We start from the raw sequence: 21,628 nt of genomic DNA on the forward strand, positions 1-21,628 counted from the left end.
TAAAATTTAAAAAAAAAATTTAGAAAATGAGCAATGGTTTCTCTAGATAAGACCCTTATTTCTCGTCTGGGATTGCTGAAAACTGTAATTTTAACCTTCAACCATTTGGGCTCCATTGAAGTCCACTATGGAGAAAAATCCTGGAATGTTTTCTTTTCGACTGAAGAAAGAAAGACATGCACATCTTGGATGACATGAGAGTGAGTAAATTATCAGGAAATTTTAATTTGAAAATGAACTAATCCTTTAAGTAAAATGAAATAGTCAAAGTCTACTGTATGTGCTGTTTGAGCCTCATCACTAGCTGCAGTCATTTCCTCATCTAATAAATAAAACATCTGCGATCAGCAACTACCTGCTAATGCACTCACATTCACATAAAGTAGCCTTGTTGACAAGTTTTGGAGGAGTAAAGTCAAAATGCACAAGATAAAGTACCTTCAATGCCTTCAGATGGCGTTATCGCTTCTTTATAGCAGAAATAAACTGCTGCAGAAAAAGTTAGCTGCCATGAAAAATGCAATGTGTAATTGCATTAATCATCACAAATGTAGTGGAGTAAAAAGTACATTTACTTGCTCAAAAATGTAGTCAAGTAGAGAGCCAATATTTTTGATACTCAGTACAATTAGCCAAAAATATACTTAAGTACAGTAACTAATTGCATTTACTCAGTACTTTACAACTCTGGTTCTTTAGTTTGTTAATTTAACACAATTTACTAAAAATGTTATGTAACATAGATCTGAAATTCATGTCTGTCCAAATTCAGGAAAAAAAAAAATAAAGTGTCAGCATAATACATCAAAAAAATAGTAATGGGAAGTCGTGACTTACTTCCAAGATTCGGTTCTTTCGAGCTCTTTGTTTCAAAGATCCGATTTTTAAAACTCAATAGGGGGAGAGTGGGGTAAGATGAGCCATTTTTTACTTATGTGGTCCTCAAGATAAGGGAAAATGAAGCAGAAGTATAATGAAAGTATCTTAATTTATTTCAGGATGTGTCTATGACAAATGGTTCTAAAAATATGGCTTTTTATTATAAAAAAAGTGTTCCTGTGACTCAATTTACTCAATTTCCAAATTATTTTAATAATCAAATTTCCTTTTACAAATATTCATATTTTTAAGCTAAATTAAACAACACAAAACCAACCAAATGAGTTGAAATTTCAGTATCTTTAATTGTTTGCATTTCTGAAACAATATGTTGAACACTAAAGTTGTAACCTTCCCATAAACAGACTAAACAGAGAGTCTGTTGAGCAAAATTAAATTAAAACTAAAGAATGAATGAATAAATGTCACTGAAACTAATAAACATTTTAGTCAAAAGTTTTTTTCTGCAATGTCGACCATATTAGGCCATTAGGGACTACAGGTGGAAAGATATAAATGATTAAACATCCTCTACATCCTATACTTGTACACTGTTCCTATCAAATAAACTCAAAAATAAAGATAAACTAAACCAGTTGCGTAATATTACATTGAAACAACACCAGTTTATACTTCAGATTTAACTTAAATTCAGTGCCTTAAGGTGGGGTAAGTTAAAACACTGGCTCAATTTACCCCACAGCATTTGGCTCACTTTGCCCCATAGCTGCCATTTTAGGAAAAGCTACAGTACCAATTCAGGCAAATATTTAGCTGAATGACTTGCATGGTTTTATATGTTGCTAAATCACTAATATGCATCATAAATATTTTTAGATGTGGACAAATTTGCTTTGATGTAACAGCCATTACATCTGTTATGTTAAAATTTTTAAAAGTTTTTAGTTTTTAAAGTAAGTAAGCGACTTTCACTCCTCCCATGTGCTTCTCCTTTTCACAGTCTGGCAGGAATGACGAGTGATTCTAAAATATATGGTCACATGACAATAAAATGGTACATTTGCCAAGATACAGGGGGTGGGTCAACTTACCCACTGGCTCATCTTACCCCACTCTCCACCTATGGATTAAAATATTTAGCGGTATACAAAAGTGAATTTCTTTAGACTTGACATAGAGACTAGGTAATTATTTTATTGTATGCTCTCAAATATATATTATTGGTTAAATAAAAGTCTAATCACTTCCACTTCTTATTAGAAACTAAATTGTATTTGGAATGTTGACAAAATGCAGAATTTCCTCAGTAATGTAGTTTTTATTCTTTGTAACCGTTATCTATAAACGTAAGTGTACGAAAACAAACTATTATTTTTGTATGTGTGTGTAAAAGTGTCATAAAATTTCCTGCTACTTGGCTACAAAACTTGCTTTAAATGTAATGAAGTATGGCTTTACATATCAGCATGATTAAGATAAGGGTTAAGGAAATTAACAACATCTGCAACAATGCTGTTATTCTCTAAAGTCAATGATGTTGACATTTCAAACCATGATTAAGGTTGCAATTAACACAGTAATTTAATCATACAGAGTAAACAGTGGATTATTTATTGCGACACATTATTGTTGCACAATGTTGGATCATCCGAGATTTGAATTACTGTGTACATTTCATAACTTTCCAAATGTTTGTGAAACAGGACACCGATGTCTGGAATTGGACAAACATACAAATACAGTGTTACATTGCTGCAATTTCCCATGAAATTTGGTTCACTTATTCCCATGTCATATCACTGTCATTCTAAAAACAGGACAAACGAAAAAACAGTCAAGACTGTTAAAGGGAAGACAGGTTATTCCACACTTAAGGTTAGAAAAAAACCTAATAAAATCGCTTGGTAAGCACAATGTGCTTTCCGCATAAAAATGAGGACAACAAAATAACATCAGAAAAATCAGATATTGCATGTACTGTATCTGTATCTATGGATTATTGTTTCCAATTCAACACAATTTTCAAATATGTATGTTGTAAATATGATTATATAGAAGTCATCATGTGAGGCAGTATTGCTTCTCTTTTTAACATCACAATGGCATTATAAAGAACTAAGAAATCAATTATACAATCATTTCATAATCATCGATATGTTTTCAAGATGAAACATTAAATGAAAAACAAAATGTATTAATTAACTAATTGTGATTATATCATGTCACACCGTCTAAATCAACCTAATGTCCTAAATCAATCCTATCTCTGCACTGATACAATACAAAAACTGGTTATAGGCCTTTTAAATAGTCAGGCATGTCTGCGTCTACACTTACAAAATAAGGTTTCAGACCCTGAGTGAAGCAAATATCACTTTTGTTAGGGCTGTGTCAAAGTAGACACAATTTTAAGCTGAAAGGAAAACTTTTTATGCATTCAGTTACAATCCCTATTAGGACTGCTTTTCATATTTGGATTTTTAACAAACTTATATTCAATATTACAAGCATTCTGATCTAATAAAAGTAAAGAGAAATAACACATACAACTGTAAATATCTTTAAAAAAAGCTTAGTTTGCAAATAGGTGGTACTAAATCACCTTTACTTTCATGTTTCTGCAAAATTACGGTCGTCGTGGACTGTGACACTATGGTATAGCCTACTCATTAGACCCCATTATTAAAATTATTAGTGTCTGTTAATTCACCCCCATTCAATCCATTTCCATGAACTTAGTAACACATCTAAGTGCAGGAGTTAAGTCTCGATTTGTACCACACCACTTCTCATCTTTCACAAGCTTTTGTGTGATACAAACATTTAATATGTTTGCAATATGTGTCACATTGCTATTAATCATCAGAATTATAAAACAGGATTGTGATTCTAATGAAACATATGCAAACATGTTATCTGCGACATCAGACTAAAATATCACAGCATAAGCAGCATAAAACTAATCAGTCCTTTGGGCATCACTGGATCATTTAATGATGGCAGAACAATGGCGCGTTGACCCTTGAGCCCGCTCTCTTCTAATCAACAAGCCCACACATAAACACGCTATACACCAGATAAAGCACTTAAGCAAATGATTCAGGCTCTACAGCCTACAGATCTCATTCACACAGGAACTGAACCAGTATATGTAGGGGAGAAAATCCCCATCGCATCAGGAGGGATGAAAGAGTGCACTTGTGGTGACACCAGACAACCTGATCATTCAGAAATATCTGAGATGAGATATTCCACAAGGGCACATAGATTAAAAAACCCAGTTGAACAATAACTCAGCAGCAGTAACAGGTTCACAAGGACACTGTCTTAGCCTGTTTCGCACATCATGCGTCTGCATCGAGTAAACAGCAGGGTTGTGCTTTCACACTGACAGTGTTTCAGTAGGGATGAAGGGATTTATGAGTTACAACATTGCATATTTCTTAATAACATTGAAATTGTGATTTCTATTGTGCAACTGAGAATTAGCCTATTCATTTAAATAAAGAGGGGACTGCATTTAAAGGTACAATTTGTGATATTTTTTTCCGCTAGAGGTCGCTAGAAGCCTATTCAAAACAAAGGCGTAGTTTGATGACGTTTTAGAGCGGAAACTTGGGACATGTGGTCTCCATCTCAACGGACGGTGCAAAAGAATAGGGATTGGAGTCTGGAAGAACTCATGTTCGTGGATGCGATTATTAACGTTACTGTAGTATGAAGCAGAGCAGGACCGAGTGCTGCAAGGAGCTTTCCTTGTCGACAGAACCAGCGGCAGATGGTAAACAGTAATTATGTTCCATAAATAAGTAACACAATCCACCATAAAACGTGCAAGAAGTAAATAAGGAACTGCTTGAAGCGAGCTAGTGGTTTGCTGGACGCTAGACTCTACTTCCGCATTTGTCCTCGGCACTGTTGTCATGTGGTTTCTGGTTTCAGTAAAGGCGGTAACAAAGGTAACTGACGTCATTGACAGGCGACTGCACTGCCCCGTGTCACTGTTTAGAATGGGAATTTTCTCATGATTTACAAGTAGTTGAAAACATTAGAGATATTGTTTGTAATCAGCTGGACAAAATATATAACACTAGCCTAGTGTTTTTTTGATATTTTACTGCAAAAATGTTACATATTGTACCTTTAAATAGTATTTAAATGTATCCAAACACCTTTGAAGTGTAACAATATAAAATATTCGTGCTACAAACAGATTTATGCTGCATTTTAAACATGTTTAGTGCTGTGCGACCCCCTTTACATCTGGCATGAACTGATGTTTCCTATCCGGGTATTAAGTGGCATGCTTTTACACCTTCATTTAAATGAACTAAAAACATCGACAGATCATTCAAAATGCATTCATTGCATTTCCTTTCTTGCGCCTAATGACGACGCTTAATGACAACGCATGTGCATTTACACTTTCATTAAATATATTTAGAATCCATCCCAGACCACCTCCAAATGGGTTTTCACAGTCAGTGATCACACAGGGTATAACAATATATGAAGTGTATAATGCTGCTTATGCTAGCCTACATGATTTTGCTTACAAAATCAGCTCAAATCAGTGCTCGTTCATGTGAGTGACGATGGCTATGCTTGAATTTTCAAATAAATACACGTTCATTGACGACATGAAATGAAAATGTATCTTTTTAGTTTGTAAATGCATGTTAGAGATCTTATTGTGACCGATTCATCTGTGTCAATGATAATTTTTATTTTTTGAGCTGTAATGTACTGTGAATAAAACAGCAATATAATGTGTAGGTGGCATAAATGTCAGTGTGAATGCTGTAACCTCTTAATATTGCCAGTGAAAAAAAAACTACACGCTGCAGATACAGGATGCATGAAACAGTATTGAGGACTTCAGGGTCAGTTTTGATTACAAAAATGCTTTACAGCAACATAAGCATCAATTTTGGTTTAACAAGAGCGTAAGCAAGAATTTCTCTTCTGTCTATTCATCACTGCATGTGCAAACTGTACAAAGAAAGAAAAAGAAGAAGAAAAAAGCTAGCTGTATTGCAAATATAAACATTTCTGTCATAATGCAAAAGTTCTCCCAAGGGGCTCAAGGTGCAATTCAGCAATTTAGGGGTAAATATCATAAAAACAAGTAGGTCGTTGAGGTGAACTGTAAAAGAAACGCTCATTCAGCGTTGTTCTCTGTAGTGGATGCCGTGGTCGCAGTGGCTTTAGCTACTGTCGTTGCCAGTCTGCTCACTGAAGCTCCCTGATCCAGCTCCTCTGACTCCTCCCCATCTGCCTCCTGCAGGGCGTGTCTATGTGGTGGGAGGGGTCGGGATCTGTGTCTGTAGGGGTATAGGAAGAGGGCGGGGTCAGGCATGGCCATGGGCTCCTCTGGGCCCGTCACCCTCTCGCGCGGCACGCACTCCCTGGCGCGCTCCATGCGGAGGTGCGAGGAGGGCCGGCTCGAGCTCCGCCGCTTGGGTTTAATCACAGTTGGGCTGCTGGCGCTGGCCTGAGGTGAAGGGTGAATGGGGGGCTTGTCTGTGCCGAGCTGGGCCGGCCTCCTTCGCTGCTGCTGCTTCTGCTGCTGGAGTTTCTGCTTTGCTGAATGCAGCTGGAAGGACAGGTATGCAGCCACCTCTGTCTGCTTCTGCAGTTCAGTGTTGAGTGCAGTGGTCCTGTGGCTGCGGTGTTTTAATTCCTCCAGGAAACGGCGCTCTTTCTCCTTCAGACTGGCACGGAGAGCGCCCACCAGCACTGACTTCTGGCTCAGCTCCCATCTTAGATCACTCTGGACCTGCTGCTGCTCCTGCAGATGCTCCTCCACCTCCTGACAACGGGCTTCCAGCTGCTGTTCTTCCTCCTGCACATCTATAGAACAGATATTTTATTGAAAAAACTCGATTCAGTGAGATAAAACAATAAACCAATTGAGTCATTAAACCAGTAAACCAAGCATGGTGTGAATTATACCATGACTTTCAGGAAAATTAAGCAAAATTTCAAGCAAAATTAGTCAGCATCAACTGACAATTTTAAAGGGGTCATATAATGCTATAAAACATTACAAGATGTAAAATAAGTCTCTGATGTCCCCAGAGTGTGTATGTGAAGTTTTAGCTGAAAATACCTCACAGATCATTTTTTATAGCATGTTAAATTTGTCACTTTTTGAGGGTGAGCAAAAACGCTCAATTTTTGTGTGTGTCCCTTTAATGCAAATGAGCTGCTGCTCTCAAGAAGGGGGCGGAGATTTAAGAGCTTGTGTTAGCAGGGGTGCCACGCAGACTCACTTAAAATTTTAGAAACTGTTCAGCCTTTTATGTTCACAACAGAGTCGGACAATGATGGAGAGACTCAAGAAGCGACAACATGTAGAATGCAACAGGACGTTTCTGAATGGTTAGTTGATTCATTTATGTAGCTGATGATTTATTAAGCTATCTTAAAGTCATTGATTAGCATATTCTGTCATGATAATCTATAAATCGTTAGTGTGGGAACTGTTGAAAGATGCATACAGAGTCAGAGAATATGTGCTGAATTTAGATTAAACAGGTATAGTTTAGTTTAACTATGGTTAACTTGTCATGTTGTCATCTTGCTTTTATGACAAGCTATTGCATTTGAGTTATGTACTGTATTGCAATAACATGGCCTCGCCCCCTTTGTTGCGTGTTCTCGGGAGCAGGATTTATGTAAATTTAAGGGTTAGTGATGTCACCAACCCAGGAAGAAGCTCATTGTAGTCCCTACCAGCCATTTGTTGTAGTCCTTAAACAGAGAATTCTTTAAAAGAAAATATCTCCTTTTGCTTTGAACTTTAAACGTTGGAACTTTGCAGATGTTTTTTATGCTCTAACAGCAACATTACACACTAACTAAAGTTAGAAAAGTGAAATCATAATCAACCACCCCTTTAAAAAACATATAGGATAAAATAATAATTAAAAATATAGCTGCGAGCAGCAATTATCGGGGTTCAAGCGCTTTAAGGTCTTTAAGCACATGCATAAAAAGGTGTTTTATGTTTTATTTAGCAAGCATGCAACCACTTAGATCATAGATGTAAAAGACCATTTACAGCCAATTTACCATAGGAAATGTATGGTTTATAAAGCTTTTTAACAGTTATTGAGGTTGAGCCAAAAAGTTGTTTTTATAAATAATCTCCAATATTTAACAAATGATTCGATGTACAGCGGCAGTTATAGAGCCAAAGGTGCTCAGAATGAGGAGTTCTATGATGTGGTAGGAATGCGAAAAATCGTGTGATACACTGTCCTTTACGCATGTGAAAAATTCCAAGGCACCCCCCGGTGGCCTATTTCTTTCTAATTTCTCATAGGCCTCTAGGGCCGTGAGTAAAACAGGCCCAGCAAGTTTCGTTCGATCAGCCTGCGTTAACCTTTTCTGATAGCTGCTCAAACTTAAAGGTGCCATTGAATTAAAAATTGAATTTACCTCGGCATAGTTGAATAACAAGAGTTCAGTACATGGAAATGACATACAGTGAGTCTCAAACTCCATTGTTTCCTCCTTCTTATATAAATCTCATTTGTTTAAAAGACCTCAGAAGAACAGGCGAATCTCAACATAACACTGACTGTTACATTTTTTGCATATGCCAGCCCATGTTCAAGGAATTACACAAGGGCAGCCAGTATTAACGTCTGGATCTGTGCACAGCTGAATCATCAGACTAGGTAAGCAAGCAAGGAAAACAGCGAAAAATGGCAGATGGAGCGATAATAACTGACATGATCCATGATATCATGATATTTTTAGTGATATTTGTGAATTGTCTTTCTGAATGTTTCGTTAGCATGTTGCTAATGTACTGTTAAATGTGGTTAAAGTTACCATCGTTTCTTACTGTATTCACTGAGACAAGAGCCGTCGCTATTTTCATTATTAAACACTTGCATTCTGTATAATGCATAAACACAACTTCATTCTTTATAAATCTCTCCAACAGTGTAGCATTAGCCGTTAGCCATGGAGCACTATCAAACTCATTAAGAGTCAAATGTAAACATCCAAATAAATACCATACTTACGCGATTAGACATGTTGCATGACAAACACTTTGTAAAGATCCATTTTGAGGGTTATATTAGCTGTGTGAACTTTGTTTATGCAATGATAGAGTCGAGAGCTTGGGAGGGAGCGGAGAGCGCGAGCAATTAAAGGGGCCGCAGCCTGAATCGGCGCATTTCTAATATGCCTCAAAATAGGCAGTTAAAAAATAGTTAATTAAAAAAATCTATGGGGTATTTTGAGCTGCAACTTCACAGACACATTCAGGGGACACCTTAGACTTATATTACATCTTGTAAAAAAACATTCGATGGCACCTTTAAATGGCCGATGGCAGACATGTTTTTTGAGACACGTCAGTGTCCTCATAGACAGTCATGGCACATCAGACAAAGACAATGCATGCTAAAGTCGATCGAAGAAATGTAAAGTAGTTATAGCTGTTTTCATGTTGTTGTTTTTTTTTATGTTATAGTGCCACTGAGTGGCCAGTCGCTGCATCCTTTTTTAAGCAACCACAGATTGAGCTCTTACATAGGTGTGCTGAGTTTGGTGCAAATATCTCATTCCGTTCACATGAATCGAAATTTCAACTTCTTTTTTTTTTTTTGATAATTATTGAGAAATCAGACTCACTGGAGAATCTCACTGCACTCGTTTGGTTCTGATCGGGCCAAAAACCTAAGTCATTCTTGAGCCAAGGATCCCAACGATAAGACACTTGAGCCTACAGCATAGTTCAGGAGTTATGAGCGATTTCGTACTTTTCACTGCTGTAGCGCCCCCGTCAGGCCAATCTGGGTGAGCCTTGGTGACATAGGCATTGTGAGTACTACCAGCCCTCAAAGTTTCAAGTAATATGACATAAGTAATTAAAATGTTTGGTAAATGTACTTTTGAAAAGTCCAACTTTTGTTTGGTGGATTCAAGCCTTAAATAGGGAGATCAAAACCCCCAGTAATTCATACATCTTACAGTTTCACCTTTTACATGCAGCTAAAACATAAACCAGAGGAAGTGAGAAGACCCAGAAGCTAAACATCACATACATTTGCTGCTGCAAATGATCTCGTCTATGATCCACCTTGTGATATGAAACATGCATGTCTAATATGAACAAGCCCCTGCGTTTAAAATCAGATTTTAGCCGTAAAAGTGAATTTGTAACTAATCTGAGATCTAAAAGGTAAGTGGATGTGGGTGAGGAAAGCAGACAAAGCACTCTTCTGTGCCCAAGGATTACAGACTCACTGAGTAAATCCAAATCAACTAATCTCAACTCTGGTCTGGCTACTGGTAGGGTGTGCCATCTGTTCAAGGTTATCAGACACATTAAATGTCTAGGACAAAAGCTCCCTGAGCTACCGTTCCCACAAAGCATAGAGCAAATGTGAAGGAAATCGCTGGCACACAACAAAAATTACATAATTTGAAATTATTTTATAATAAAACTGTAAATTGAAAAAAAAACAAATTATAACTCTATATGTTCAAAACAAATTAAGGATAAAACATGTATTTTCCATTTCCATCCTTTACGCTTACATTAATTTAATGCATTTCAGATAAATTATAGGCTAAGCAAACTGAAATGATCCACCTTCAAATGATCCACACAAACTTGATGACCTCGTGCTGAGTTCAACATCTGTCCCTAACTTTTGTCTCTCATGCTCTCCCTTATTTTACTGCAACTAGCACAGTTCTGTCTATCATTTTGTCCAGAATGTCCTGATTTCACAGCCAGCCTATCAGCCTCACCCATGCGTCCAGACTGAGATGAGCTCATGGTGTGAATATAGAAAATGCTGTGTTATCTGATCCTTAAATCTGATCTCTCCACTGTTCCTCAATGAGTTCATTCTTTGCTGCCTCTGACCCTTTTAATAGAACATGTAATGAAACTGAGATGTCGACAACAATCAGTTGACAAAGGCATTAGTGCAGATAAGAAGAGATAGACATCAAAAAATGATGAGTATTGTTCATTTAATACTCACATTGTGCCAGCAATATGCTTGTAAATTAGGAAATCATTTTCACCATCAGTCAGTGTTTGGTTCCTTTGGGCCTTCTTTGAAGACTAAACTAACACATCCAAAATATGCTGATGTTTGATCTCAGATGAATAATCTTTCACAGCAAACATAGGCTTTGGGAGTCATGATATAGCATCAGTTAACACGTCCTCTTTTTTTTTTTTTGACTCACTGCACAGTTCAGCAGTTTATTTTCCTCATCCATGGGAAATATAATGAATAATTTTTTCACACTATATTTTTTTTCACAGTATATATCACTCCATTTGTCTGTGTTTGCATATTCCAGACAGATTGTCATTCTGTGCATTTTAGCAGTAGCCCCTCACTGCAGAACACTCGAGATCCAAGGGGCGGAGTCGGGTAGGTTAAGGGATATGTAAAGGGGGAGGAGTTGGATCCAGAGCCAAGTGGTGGAGATGGGTATGTTTAGATCCAAGGTGCGGAGTTGGGTAGGTTTAGAAATATATAAAGTGGGAGGAGTTGGATCTACCCCCCTGGATCTTGTGTTCTGCAGTGAGGACGATCTCGTCTTTATGAACAATTGAATCATTCACTCAACCAATTCATTTAAAACACTGATTCATTCAACGTTATTACTACATATCCAGCTAACAGGGAACGTTCTCAGAACTTTAGGTAACGTTCTAGCAAGTTTCTCTCAAAGTTATGAACAAACAATTTTCCAGTAGCATTAAAGGTACCCTAGAATTAAAAATGTAATTTACCTTGGCATAGTTAAATAACAAGAGTTCAGTACATGGAAATGACATACAGTGAGTCTCAAACTCCATTGTTTCCTCCTTCTTATATAATCTCATTTTTTTAAAAGACCTCCGAAGAATAGGCGAATCTCAACATAACACCGACTGTTACGTAACAGTCGGGGTGTACGCCCCCAATATTTGCATATGCCAGCTCATGATCGAGGCATTACACAAGGGCAGCCAGTATTAATGTCTGGATCTACACAGCTGAATCATCAGACTAGGTAAGCAAGCAAGGACAATAGCGAAAAATGGCAGATGGAGCAATAATAACTGACATAATCCATGATATCATGATATTTTTATATCATGATTGTCTTTCTAAATGTTTCGTTAGCATGTTGCTAATGTACTGTTAAATGTGGTTAAAGTTACCATTGTTTCTTACTGTATTCACGGAGACAAGACTGACGTTATTTTCATTTTTAAACACTTGCAGTCTGTATAATTCATAAACACAACTTCATTCTTTATAAATCTCTCCAACAGTGTGTAATATTAGCTTTAGCCACGGAGCATAGCCTCAAACTCATTCAGAATCAAATGTAAACATCCAAATAAATACCATACTTACGCGATTAGACATGTTGCATGACGAACACTTTGTAAAGATCCATTTTGAGGGTTATATTAGCTGTTTGAACTTTGTTTATGCTGTTTAAGGCAAGCGCGAGCTCCGTGGGCGGAGAGCATGAGAATTAAAGGGGCAGCAGCATAAATCGGCTCATATTTAATGATGCCCCAAAATAGGCAGTTAAAAAAAATTAATTAAAAAAAATCTATGGGGTATTTTGAGTTGAAACTTCACAGACACATTCAGGGGACACCTTAGACTTAGAACGTCTTTTTAAAAGATGTAATATATGGCACCTTTAATCAAAGACTATAGAATAACACAAGACGCATCACTCCTATTGTTTTGAATGGGAGAAAGTGCAATGCGCAATATGGGGGAATAAGTCCAGCCTTCTACATAAGAGCCAATCACTGATTGGTAAAGTCATCGCGTCACTGCAGCGGCCATTAGAAGCTCCGGTTTCTAAAGAAACAGTCAGACGCGCGCCTCTGAAATGAGGCACAAGAGACGCGCATTTAGGACTGCGCATGCGCATTAGCTTGATCCAACCTGAAAAATACTGTTTTTTGTCATGATCCGAGCGTTTAGAAACAAAATTTATGTGACAGTTGTTGTCAGATTTCATTGGTGATTTCAAATATGAAATTTAATCGAAAGCTTGGCAAACAGCTTTAGAGAATTTGATGTTTCCCCATTCAAAGAGAGTGTGTTACACTTGGATGCCCGAGAGGGGTTTCTTAAAGGGACTTTGACATTAATAGAATGGTTGTTTAACGTTATCTGGTCTCAAAACTTTAGCACAAAAACATTATTTATACATTGTTCATGGAGCGTTTTTTCCCTGAAAAAATTTAGTTGGACGTTGATTAATTATTATTTTTTTTTAAATGTCACTACTTATTTCAAAATGTTAGAATATTCAAAAATAACCTTCCCATAATTTACAAATTGGAAAAAAAAATGTTCCCTTAACGTTCATATAACCAACAAAATTTTTTTTTTAAACGTTTAATAAACTGGACACTTAAAACGATCAGAGAATATTCTGAAATAATGTTTTCATAACTCAATGGGAACGTTAGCAAAACGTTCTTAGAACATATTTTTGCTCAGCGACTGAAAGGTGGATTCTACTTTCGCTTGGAATTATTTTCCTTGGCAGAGCACAAATACATAAAGTAAATGGTAATATTATGTCTTAAATGTAAGTTACACAATATTAACTTCTTGTTTATTGAACTCTTTTATGAAAACAACATCACACTCACAATCTTGCTGCTGGAAACTTTGCAATTAGGCCATTTTACAAATAACAGCTTTGTTGGAGAAGAGAAGACATTACAATAATGGCATTTTCTCTTATCTTTATGTATATATTGCTGAATATAAGTTTTTTTTTTAACTGTTACTGTCCCCAAACTTGTGAATGGTAGTGTGCGTTATGTTCATATTGTGGTATATGTATTAGATAACTAATTACATGTTTACTAATTAATTAGCAATTTGTACAAATACATTTTAAAACCTTTGATTATAATTTAGAAATCTCTTTTTTCTCTCCTATTCTCAGCTTTCTTGTGCTATTCCTCTCTGTCTCCTTGCCCGACTTTGTCTCAGCAAAAAAACATGCGGTAATTGGACACCCCCACTGGGACTGTGCAGCAAAAGCAGAGGAAAACGCAGGCAGGATCAATTTGTGGGTGGATGAGGCTGCGTCGGGCTGGAGGAGAGAGGGATGACCTGCAGTATGAAGAGGAGTCTTCTGCTAAACAATGAGTGGCCTCTTGATGTGAAATTGGCTCGAGTTTTAGATAAATTATTATGACAATTATAAGACACAGTCATTAAAAACACTACATGTGCCTTGTTGAGTCTAATCACTTCAATTACTAATCACTTTAGCCAATTACATGGAATCGTAACAAAAAAAAGAACCGCTGAGTGCATCATTTTGTTTGTTTTCAATCAATATGATGTTTTCATGCATGCTAAAGTCCTTCAAATATGATCTAGACATACCAGATACCAACATGTATATGCAGATAGACCTACTGCTGTATTACATGAGCAACTCTGCTCACAAATAAATGAAAAAAAAATGTTTTTGGAAGGCAAGCGAGCTCACCTGCTTCACTCCTGCCTGGGGGCTTCATGTTGAGTTCTTGTGTGAGTTCTGTAAGTAATAGACAGATGCACTGTTAATTCTGAGCTATTTTCTTGATCCTTTATTTTGTTTAAACATTTAAAGAATCATTATAAATCATGCCATAAGTCTTGAATTCATTGTTGTTGGTAAAAACGTCTCGTCCTATATTTTATATTTCATTTGGCATGCATCAGATTATGGAAGTAAAAGCAATAAGAAGTCAAATAAAGCTTAATTTATTTAATTAAATAATTATATTCTCATGTGCAAATACTGTTCAAAAGTTCAAAAGAAATTACCACTTTTATTCAACAAGGATACAAAAAAATTGATCAACAGTGACAGTAAAGACATAATACTACAAAAGATTTCTATTTCAAATAAATGCTGTTCTTTTGAACTTCCTATTAATCAAAGAATCCTGACAAAAATGTTTTAAAATTTCCACACACACAAAAAAAAAAAATTATGCAGCACTGCTGCAGTTTTCAACATTGTTTTCAATGTTGATAATAATAAGAAATATTTCAGCATATTAGAATGATTTCTGAAGTATCATGTGATACTAAAGACTGGAGTAATGGCTTCTAAAAATTCATTTTAAAAAATGACTATTTCCACTGCATTTTGACCAAAAAAATCAGCCTTGGTGAGCATAAGAGACTTCTTTGAAAACACAAAAAAATCTTACCCCAAACCTTTTAATGGTAATCTATATATCAAAGGATTTCAGGAGAAAAACTGATTTCCTGTGGTCTTGAACTAGAATGACTGGTTAGAAGAGCAGAAGAGCAAAGAGATGAATATGCAATGCGCTGCTTTTTCTGCCCTCGCTGGCTCAGCACATTTACAGCAAAGTTCAGGTAGAAAGGCCATGCACTATATTACTGAGAGGGAAAACACGAGCCCTGCACTGACAGGAAGCTATTGACCTGTGGTTCTCTCTGTGGAGCCTGTGCCATCAAAGAGAGGCTATGTATCAACATAACCCTGCTCTCCTCTGCACAGGATCCTGGCATTTAGCATTCAGGGCATTGCCTATGCATGCCTGGCAACACAATTAGATTGTGTGCCAACATTATTTTTGGAACAACATCCAATTAGGAGTGATTTATGATAAATGAAATGTCACTCAATTCAATTATGCATGTTATTATTTGTGTACAACTTGCAGGTGACTGTACGGTCAGTGGGAATGGTCTTGACACACACCTGTACAGCGTTTCTGGAGGGACAGGATCTCCAGGTGTAGTCCATGCAGCAGAGACAGCTGCTCCTGTCTAAGGAAGACAATGCTCCTCTCCACACTCTCCACCTGCCGCTCCAGTGAGACCACCGGTGATCCCTTTACCGTACAAAACACATGAATATTTACAGTATATAATGGTACGTTCCAGTCCTCTAATCTAAATTTCCAGTGTTCCAAGAGTACTGATATTTAGTATATTACAAAACTGGGACTCTTTACTGTTTAAATAAGAGCATCTGTCTTTTCTCTCACTCCACAATGCTCTCACCAGTGAGTAAAGAGAGTGGTGCAGGGATACAGGTATTTTTGTAGGCCAAAACCAGGAAACGAGTTTTTGAATAAATGCTTGAAATAAGGTCTGTGGTGAAAACAAGCTCAAGATATTTCCACATTTTATTCTATGACATAAAATACATACCCTCTTGTGATCTTTTTAAAGCTTTTGCTTGTCTTGTAAAATGCAGTTGCTAACAAGTGGCTAATCGGGACTACACAGGATTGTCAGGGACATTAAAGGTGCAAGGGGTCTCATTCATGAAACATTCGTAAATATACGAGTAAATATGTGAGTGATTTGCGCGTAAAGAGACCTTCCCGAAAACACTTCGTAAACGTCAGAAGAGATAGTGAAATGTGTGTGTGTTTTAATGAATTCCAATCAGTCGTAAATGGGACGTGCGTGCACGCTCATTCTCAATTACCATAAATCCCGCCCATTAAATCCGACTGACAACTATATATGGGCATCATATTATGACGCCAAACGAAGGATTTTGGCCATTTTATAGGAAACAATTTCCATAACAATTAAGGGGCCATTATTTTGCTCAGCCCTATTGAAATCAATTCATTATTTGATTAAAGTGCTCCGTTTGCAGATGCTATTACTGGCTCTCACAATAAAAGTAAAAAGAAAAAAACTTATGTAATTACTATATATAATATTTTTTCAAAATGCTGTGTAATGTACCTTATTAAGGTGAATTAAAATGCAGCCTTATTAATGAGCAAAACGCTCGGATGTTAAACGCACTATTTACGCGTGGCTGGGAGCAGGTGTAGATTTCTTTCGTACCAACTAACGTTTGGAAAATACGAACATTTTAATGAATCCGAAAATTTACGCCAGAACCACTTTACACACGATTTACACAAAAATTCGTTCTCCTCGTGTTTCATGAATGAGACCCAATGTGTACATTTTAAGAGGATCTATTGACAGAAATGCAATAGAATATACATAACTATGTTTTCAGGGGTGTATAAAGCCCTTACATAATGAACCATTATGTTTTTATTACCTTAGAATGAGCCATTTCTATCTGCATACACCGCGGGTCTCCTTACATGTTAAGTCGCCATTTTGCGCTGGCATGTTTCTGCAGTAGCCCTAAATGGACAAACTACTCTACAGAGCGCATTCTCAGATGACAACATCTTTGTGTTGGCCACCGTAGCTTCTCTATATTGCAATTCACAACCTTACCACTAGATGCTGCTAAAAATTACACACAGCACCATTAAACGTCATTAGCCTAACAGGTAAACTCAATTACTCACAAGTCCACTTTCATAGCCTTGTGTTTATAATCGCGCTCTTGCCAACTATTAAAACTCTAAAGCCAAGAGTATAGTTCACTTTTTACACATACACGATGGTGAGTGAACAGTGTGCGTGACGTGAATTTCGTCATCACAAGAGCGCATGCCGTTCGTGTACCGCCAGATTTTTGTAACCGTGATTTTTGCAGTAATTAGTTTATCCACAAGGTGACAACTGTGCCCTGGGGGTGTCGATTCACAAGGTAGTCAGAGAAAACTGCATAAACAGAACAGACCGGAACACATGCAAGCTACAGTGACGAATTGATGGAGGCCTTATGCTGCGTTCACACCAAATGCGAATAGAGCGTAAAATTCGCGTCTACCACGTCTAGTTTGCCGCTTGAACATTTTGAATGCATTCACGCGTCGAGCGAAATAGACGCGCATAAAAAACAAGCGTTTGAAGCTAAATTGACGCGCATCCAGGCGAAATCCGCTTCTTGTGGGAGGTGCAGGTGCTAGGCGGTTGTCTGTTTGCAAGATGGCTGATGTTGATCGTGCGTTCATCAAGAGAGCTATCGCTTTGTATTTGCTCTGGAGAGCAGAACAGCGGCGTAGGGGTCAGCGTTGCGGGAAGGCCGCAGGTCGATAAACGTGTACGTGACTCAAAAGTGAAATGTGTATTTACAACTTACCAGGTAGTCCAGTCTCCTCACCGACACTCTTCCAAGCGAGGTCCTTTTTATTCCTGTCTGAAGTATGAACTTGTGTCATAAATCTCTGGGTGACTGCTCACTGATAATATCAGTCGTTCCTCCATTTTGAATGAGTGACTCCGGGCGGGCCTGCTGCCACAGCAGCAAGCAGGCTCCTGATTGGTTAACGCGGCGCAAATTTACGCCAAAGTTCAAATTTTTCAACTCGGGCGTCAGACGCGAATTCGCGTCACACGCGTAAATGCACAAAAAGCACCATTTGCGCGTAATGCGCAAAACGCTAAATTCGCGTCATTCGCACAGACGCACGAATGTGGCGAATTCACGGCTTCTGCGCCGCGCTAAACGCCTCATTCACGCCGCGAGACCTCCAGACGCTCGTAAATGCATCTTTACATTGACTTAACATTGAAATCATTCGTGCCAGATGCTCTATTCGCGTTTGGTGTGAACACAGCATAAGAGGTTAGAAAGTACCCTCATTTGTACAACTCTAACATTAAAGAATACAAAGATGTTTACATGGGTTGTAACTTGTGGTGAGAGATTGCTCAAAACTGTGCATGCGTCGGGTACGAGTCAAATGAAGTATACTTTCCAAGGCTGTGCCTTCAACTGTGCGCCGCGTACACTAGTGTATTAGGGATGTGCAACGATTAATCGTGATTAATCATTTGCAAAATAAAAGTCTGTGTTTATATAATATAATAAATGTGTGTGTTCTGTTTATAATAGTTATGTATATATAAATACAGACACATACATGTATATATTTAAGAAAAATGTTAATTTATATATAAAATATTTATATTTACATGTACTATAAAATATATATAAATATATATATGTATTTAAACATGCATATATTTCTTAAATTTATACATATATGTTTGTGTATTTATATATACATAATTATTATACACAGACCACACATATATTACGTAAACACAGACTTTTATTTTGGAAACGATTAATCGTTGCACATCCATATAGCGTATGCATTAAAAAAAAGGAAGTATACCCAGGACTTAACTTTCAAGGAAAATGTTTTTAAACGAAGACTGAAAAGAGCTGTCGGAAGTTTAGTGATGGTGGTGTTGAAGTCATGCGACCATGTTGTAGTTTGTTTATAGCCTATGTTTAGCTTTTGACTTCTGCAAACTGTATTTATGCTTCAAAATCCATAAATGTCATGTTCATTTGTGAAGATTATCATGATAAACAAAATGTATAAGAATCATAAGCTTTTGTTAGTAACAGACCTTACCTCTTGCAATAATCCAAAATGCAATAATATTGGGTTTTTGCTTAAGGAACCAGGGTGATGCTAACTTTCTGAGCTGCCCTACAAAAATACATCATCCCTGCACCAATGTATTGAAAAATTGGATGACAGAACATTTTGATAAAATATTTTGTGTTGATATTCAGTCCAACATATTCAACCAAGAATGTTGTGTCACATGCTCCGTAATAAGAGGTCTAGCATAGCCTACTCACTGGGCACCAAAAACAATTTGGTCCTGGGCCCCATGAATTTACATACACCAGGGTCAGAAATTAATGAAGATTTGGGGAAAAATGTTACGCATCAAGTGTTAAAAAATGTTAATGCCACCAAAAGTTACAAAAATGCCCATGAAATTCAAAATGTGGTACAAAATTCTCGTTAATTCCTTTTTCTTTTTGCAATATCTGATATTTATCCTATTTTTGTTATTTTACAGTATTTTACATCAAAGGTAATGGTTAGAAATTATGTCCTCAGACATAAAAAAGGCAAAAACTGTTCCACCTGATGTTACCCTACTCGTTGGTGTGACCTAATGTAGGTTGATTGATTCATAATATTTTTGACTTGAATAAAACCAGTTATTTTGTTGTTACCCTGCACATTTTTTAAAATAGAGCACATTTTAAGAGCACAGATAGGCACAAATTAACAAAATATGTTCACATCTTCGTGTGACACACTGTAAAATTAAACTTCTGAGCGTTATTATGCTAAAAACACCCAGCGAGGTTATTAGAAACATTAATGTCGACTGCTCGCAGATACATTATGTAATACAACAACTACATCGCATTGTAAAACCCATTTAAATGTCAATAAGCTATATAGTCACTCTTTCCCATATACATACAATAAAAGCATTCGATAACACTGCGCATAATATTAAACAGCACCCACCGTATTTTCCATTAGCGCGGCTTGTATTAGTATCCAACAGCTGAGGCGTTATAATGAAGAGAATGAACGTGCTCCTTCACTTCCACATCTCTGCCCTTCAACGAACCGACCCTTGAACATACAGGATGACGACATCTTTAAAGAAGATCAATGCACATCTCAAAGGGAGAAGGAAATACGGATCTGCCCCAGAGCAACGGCAGAGCTTTCGCGAGAACGACGAAATTTCAGTCCTTCATAATCTTAGCTAAAGTACAATTGCTTTATCTGACAATGTCACGATCGATTATGTGATACCGATGTGCTCGTGTGTCCTGCGTCTACTGAACAGCAGCATCATCATCATCATCATCGCGATGACAGACAGCAGGACAGCAGGAAGAGGCTCCTTCAGTACCAGGGCAATGATGCAACTGATTCAGGAAACATAACGATGCTCTGAGGAACTCTCCACTGCAGATCCGATCTCATGTGTGGCGTGCATCTACTGACTCGAATGGTTCATTGCAGTAGCACATTAAGCTGGCGCATTATGTAGTATTGCAAATATCGAAACTAATGTCTAATTTCAGAGAAAAGTGAATTATACAACAGTTAGTTTCAGTCCTCGGCGTTTCAACAGCACTAATACTTGATTAGCATAGCAGTTTGTATCACTCCCATTGCCTTTTTATTTTTTTAAATAAAATCCATTACATTTTTTTATTTAATGATGTTTTATTATTTGCATTGTTACAGAGTATTTTTGTTGTGAACACGGACTGGAGTTGTACTACTATTCCCTACTACAGGTGATATCTTATATTCCACTACATTAACAAGTAGTGAGCAAAACTGAGTGTACAAACTGATGTGCCTAGTCAAACTGACTAGGTGTCGAGTAAACATAGGCCTACACGATTTCATTAGACAATGATGACGAGACCCTATCAGTGCATTATGAAACCCTCCACTGGTCCTGTTTACGCCTGCGTTTTGGTAGATTGGATCACAAGTAGACAAGGGAGACACATACCCGTTTATATACCTCCGTCTCTTTTGTCCACTTTAAACCAGTTATGTCCTGATTTCTTTGAGGGGAGGGTCTGGAGGGGAGGGTGTGGGGGGAGGGGGAGGGGGGTAATTTACATGAACACGCTCTCAGAAAACAGAAAAACACAGAGAGCAGCAGCTTTTGTTTCTGCTCTGATAGCTGTGCAAGACCACGACAAACGCAATGAAAAATCAGGAATTGTGAGGGAAACATTGTACTTGTTATGTTTTTCGTCTTCAAACCAAACTTGGGTCTTCAGCGACAAAATATAAATCCCGTCTGGATAGCGCACTTCCCATAATGTTTATGTGTTAGGTCAGTACACATTCAGCCACATGAGCGTCTACACTACTAAAGGCCAGAACAAACCAAGCCGATGCCGACGAACTAGTGGCGACGAAAGCAGACTGCGGGGTTGGCTCACGTCGGCAGCGTCTGTGTCCAAATTTGGCCTGACACACCAAACCAACGCTAGACAGCTGACGGCCAAGCAGCACGTCAGT

At 37.5% G+C, this 21,628-nt stretch overlaps 1 protein-coding gene across 1 annotated transcript; it reads right to left on the reverse strand.

Moving 5' to 3' along the window:
• Positions 1-5,870: 5,870 nt before the first annotated feature.
• ccdc92ba (coiled-coil domain containing 92Ba) lies at positions 5,871-20,390 on the reverse strand. Its single transcript, XM_067365669.1, has 4 exons — positions 20,093-20,390; positions 15,604-15,736; positions 14,371-14,418; positions 5,871-6,693 (listed from the first exon to the last, which is right to left on the reverse strand). Exons 1-4 carry the CDS (start codon positions 20,102-20,104, stop codon positions 6,002-6,004), a joined length of 885 nt encoding a protein of 294 aa, XP_067221770.1. The 5' UTR covers positions 20,105-20,390; the 3' UTR covers positions 5,871-6,001.
• Positions 20,391-21,628: the final 1,238 nt, after the last annotated feature.

This window comes from Chanodichthys erythropterus, chromosome 17, assembly GCF_024489055.1.
Source record: "Chanodichthys erythropterus isolate Z2021 chromosome 17, ASM2448905v1, whole genome shotgun sequence".
In the NCBI taxonomy this organism is placed as follows: domain Eukaryota; kingdom Metazoa; phylum Chordata; class Actinopteri; order Cypriniformes; family Xenocyprididae; genus Chanodichthys; species Chanodichthys erythropterus.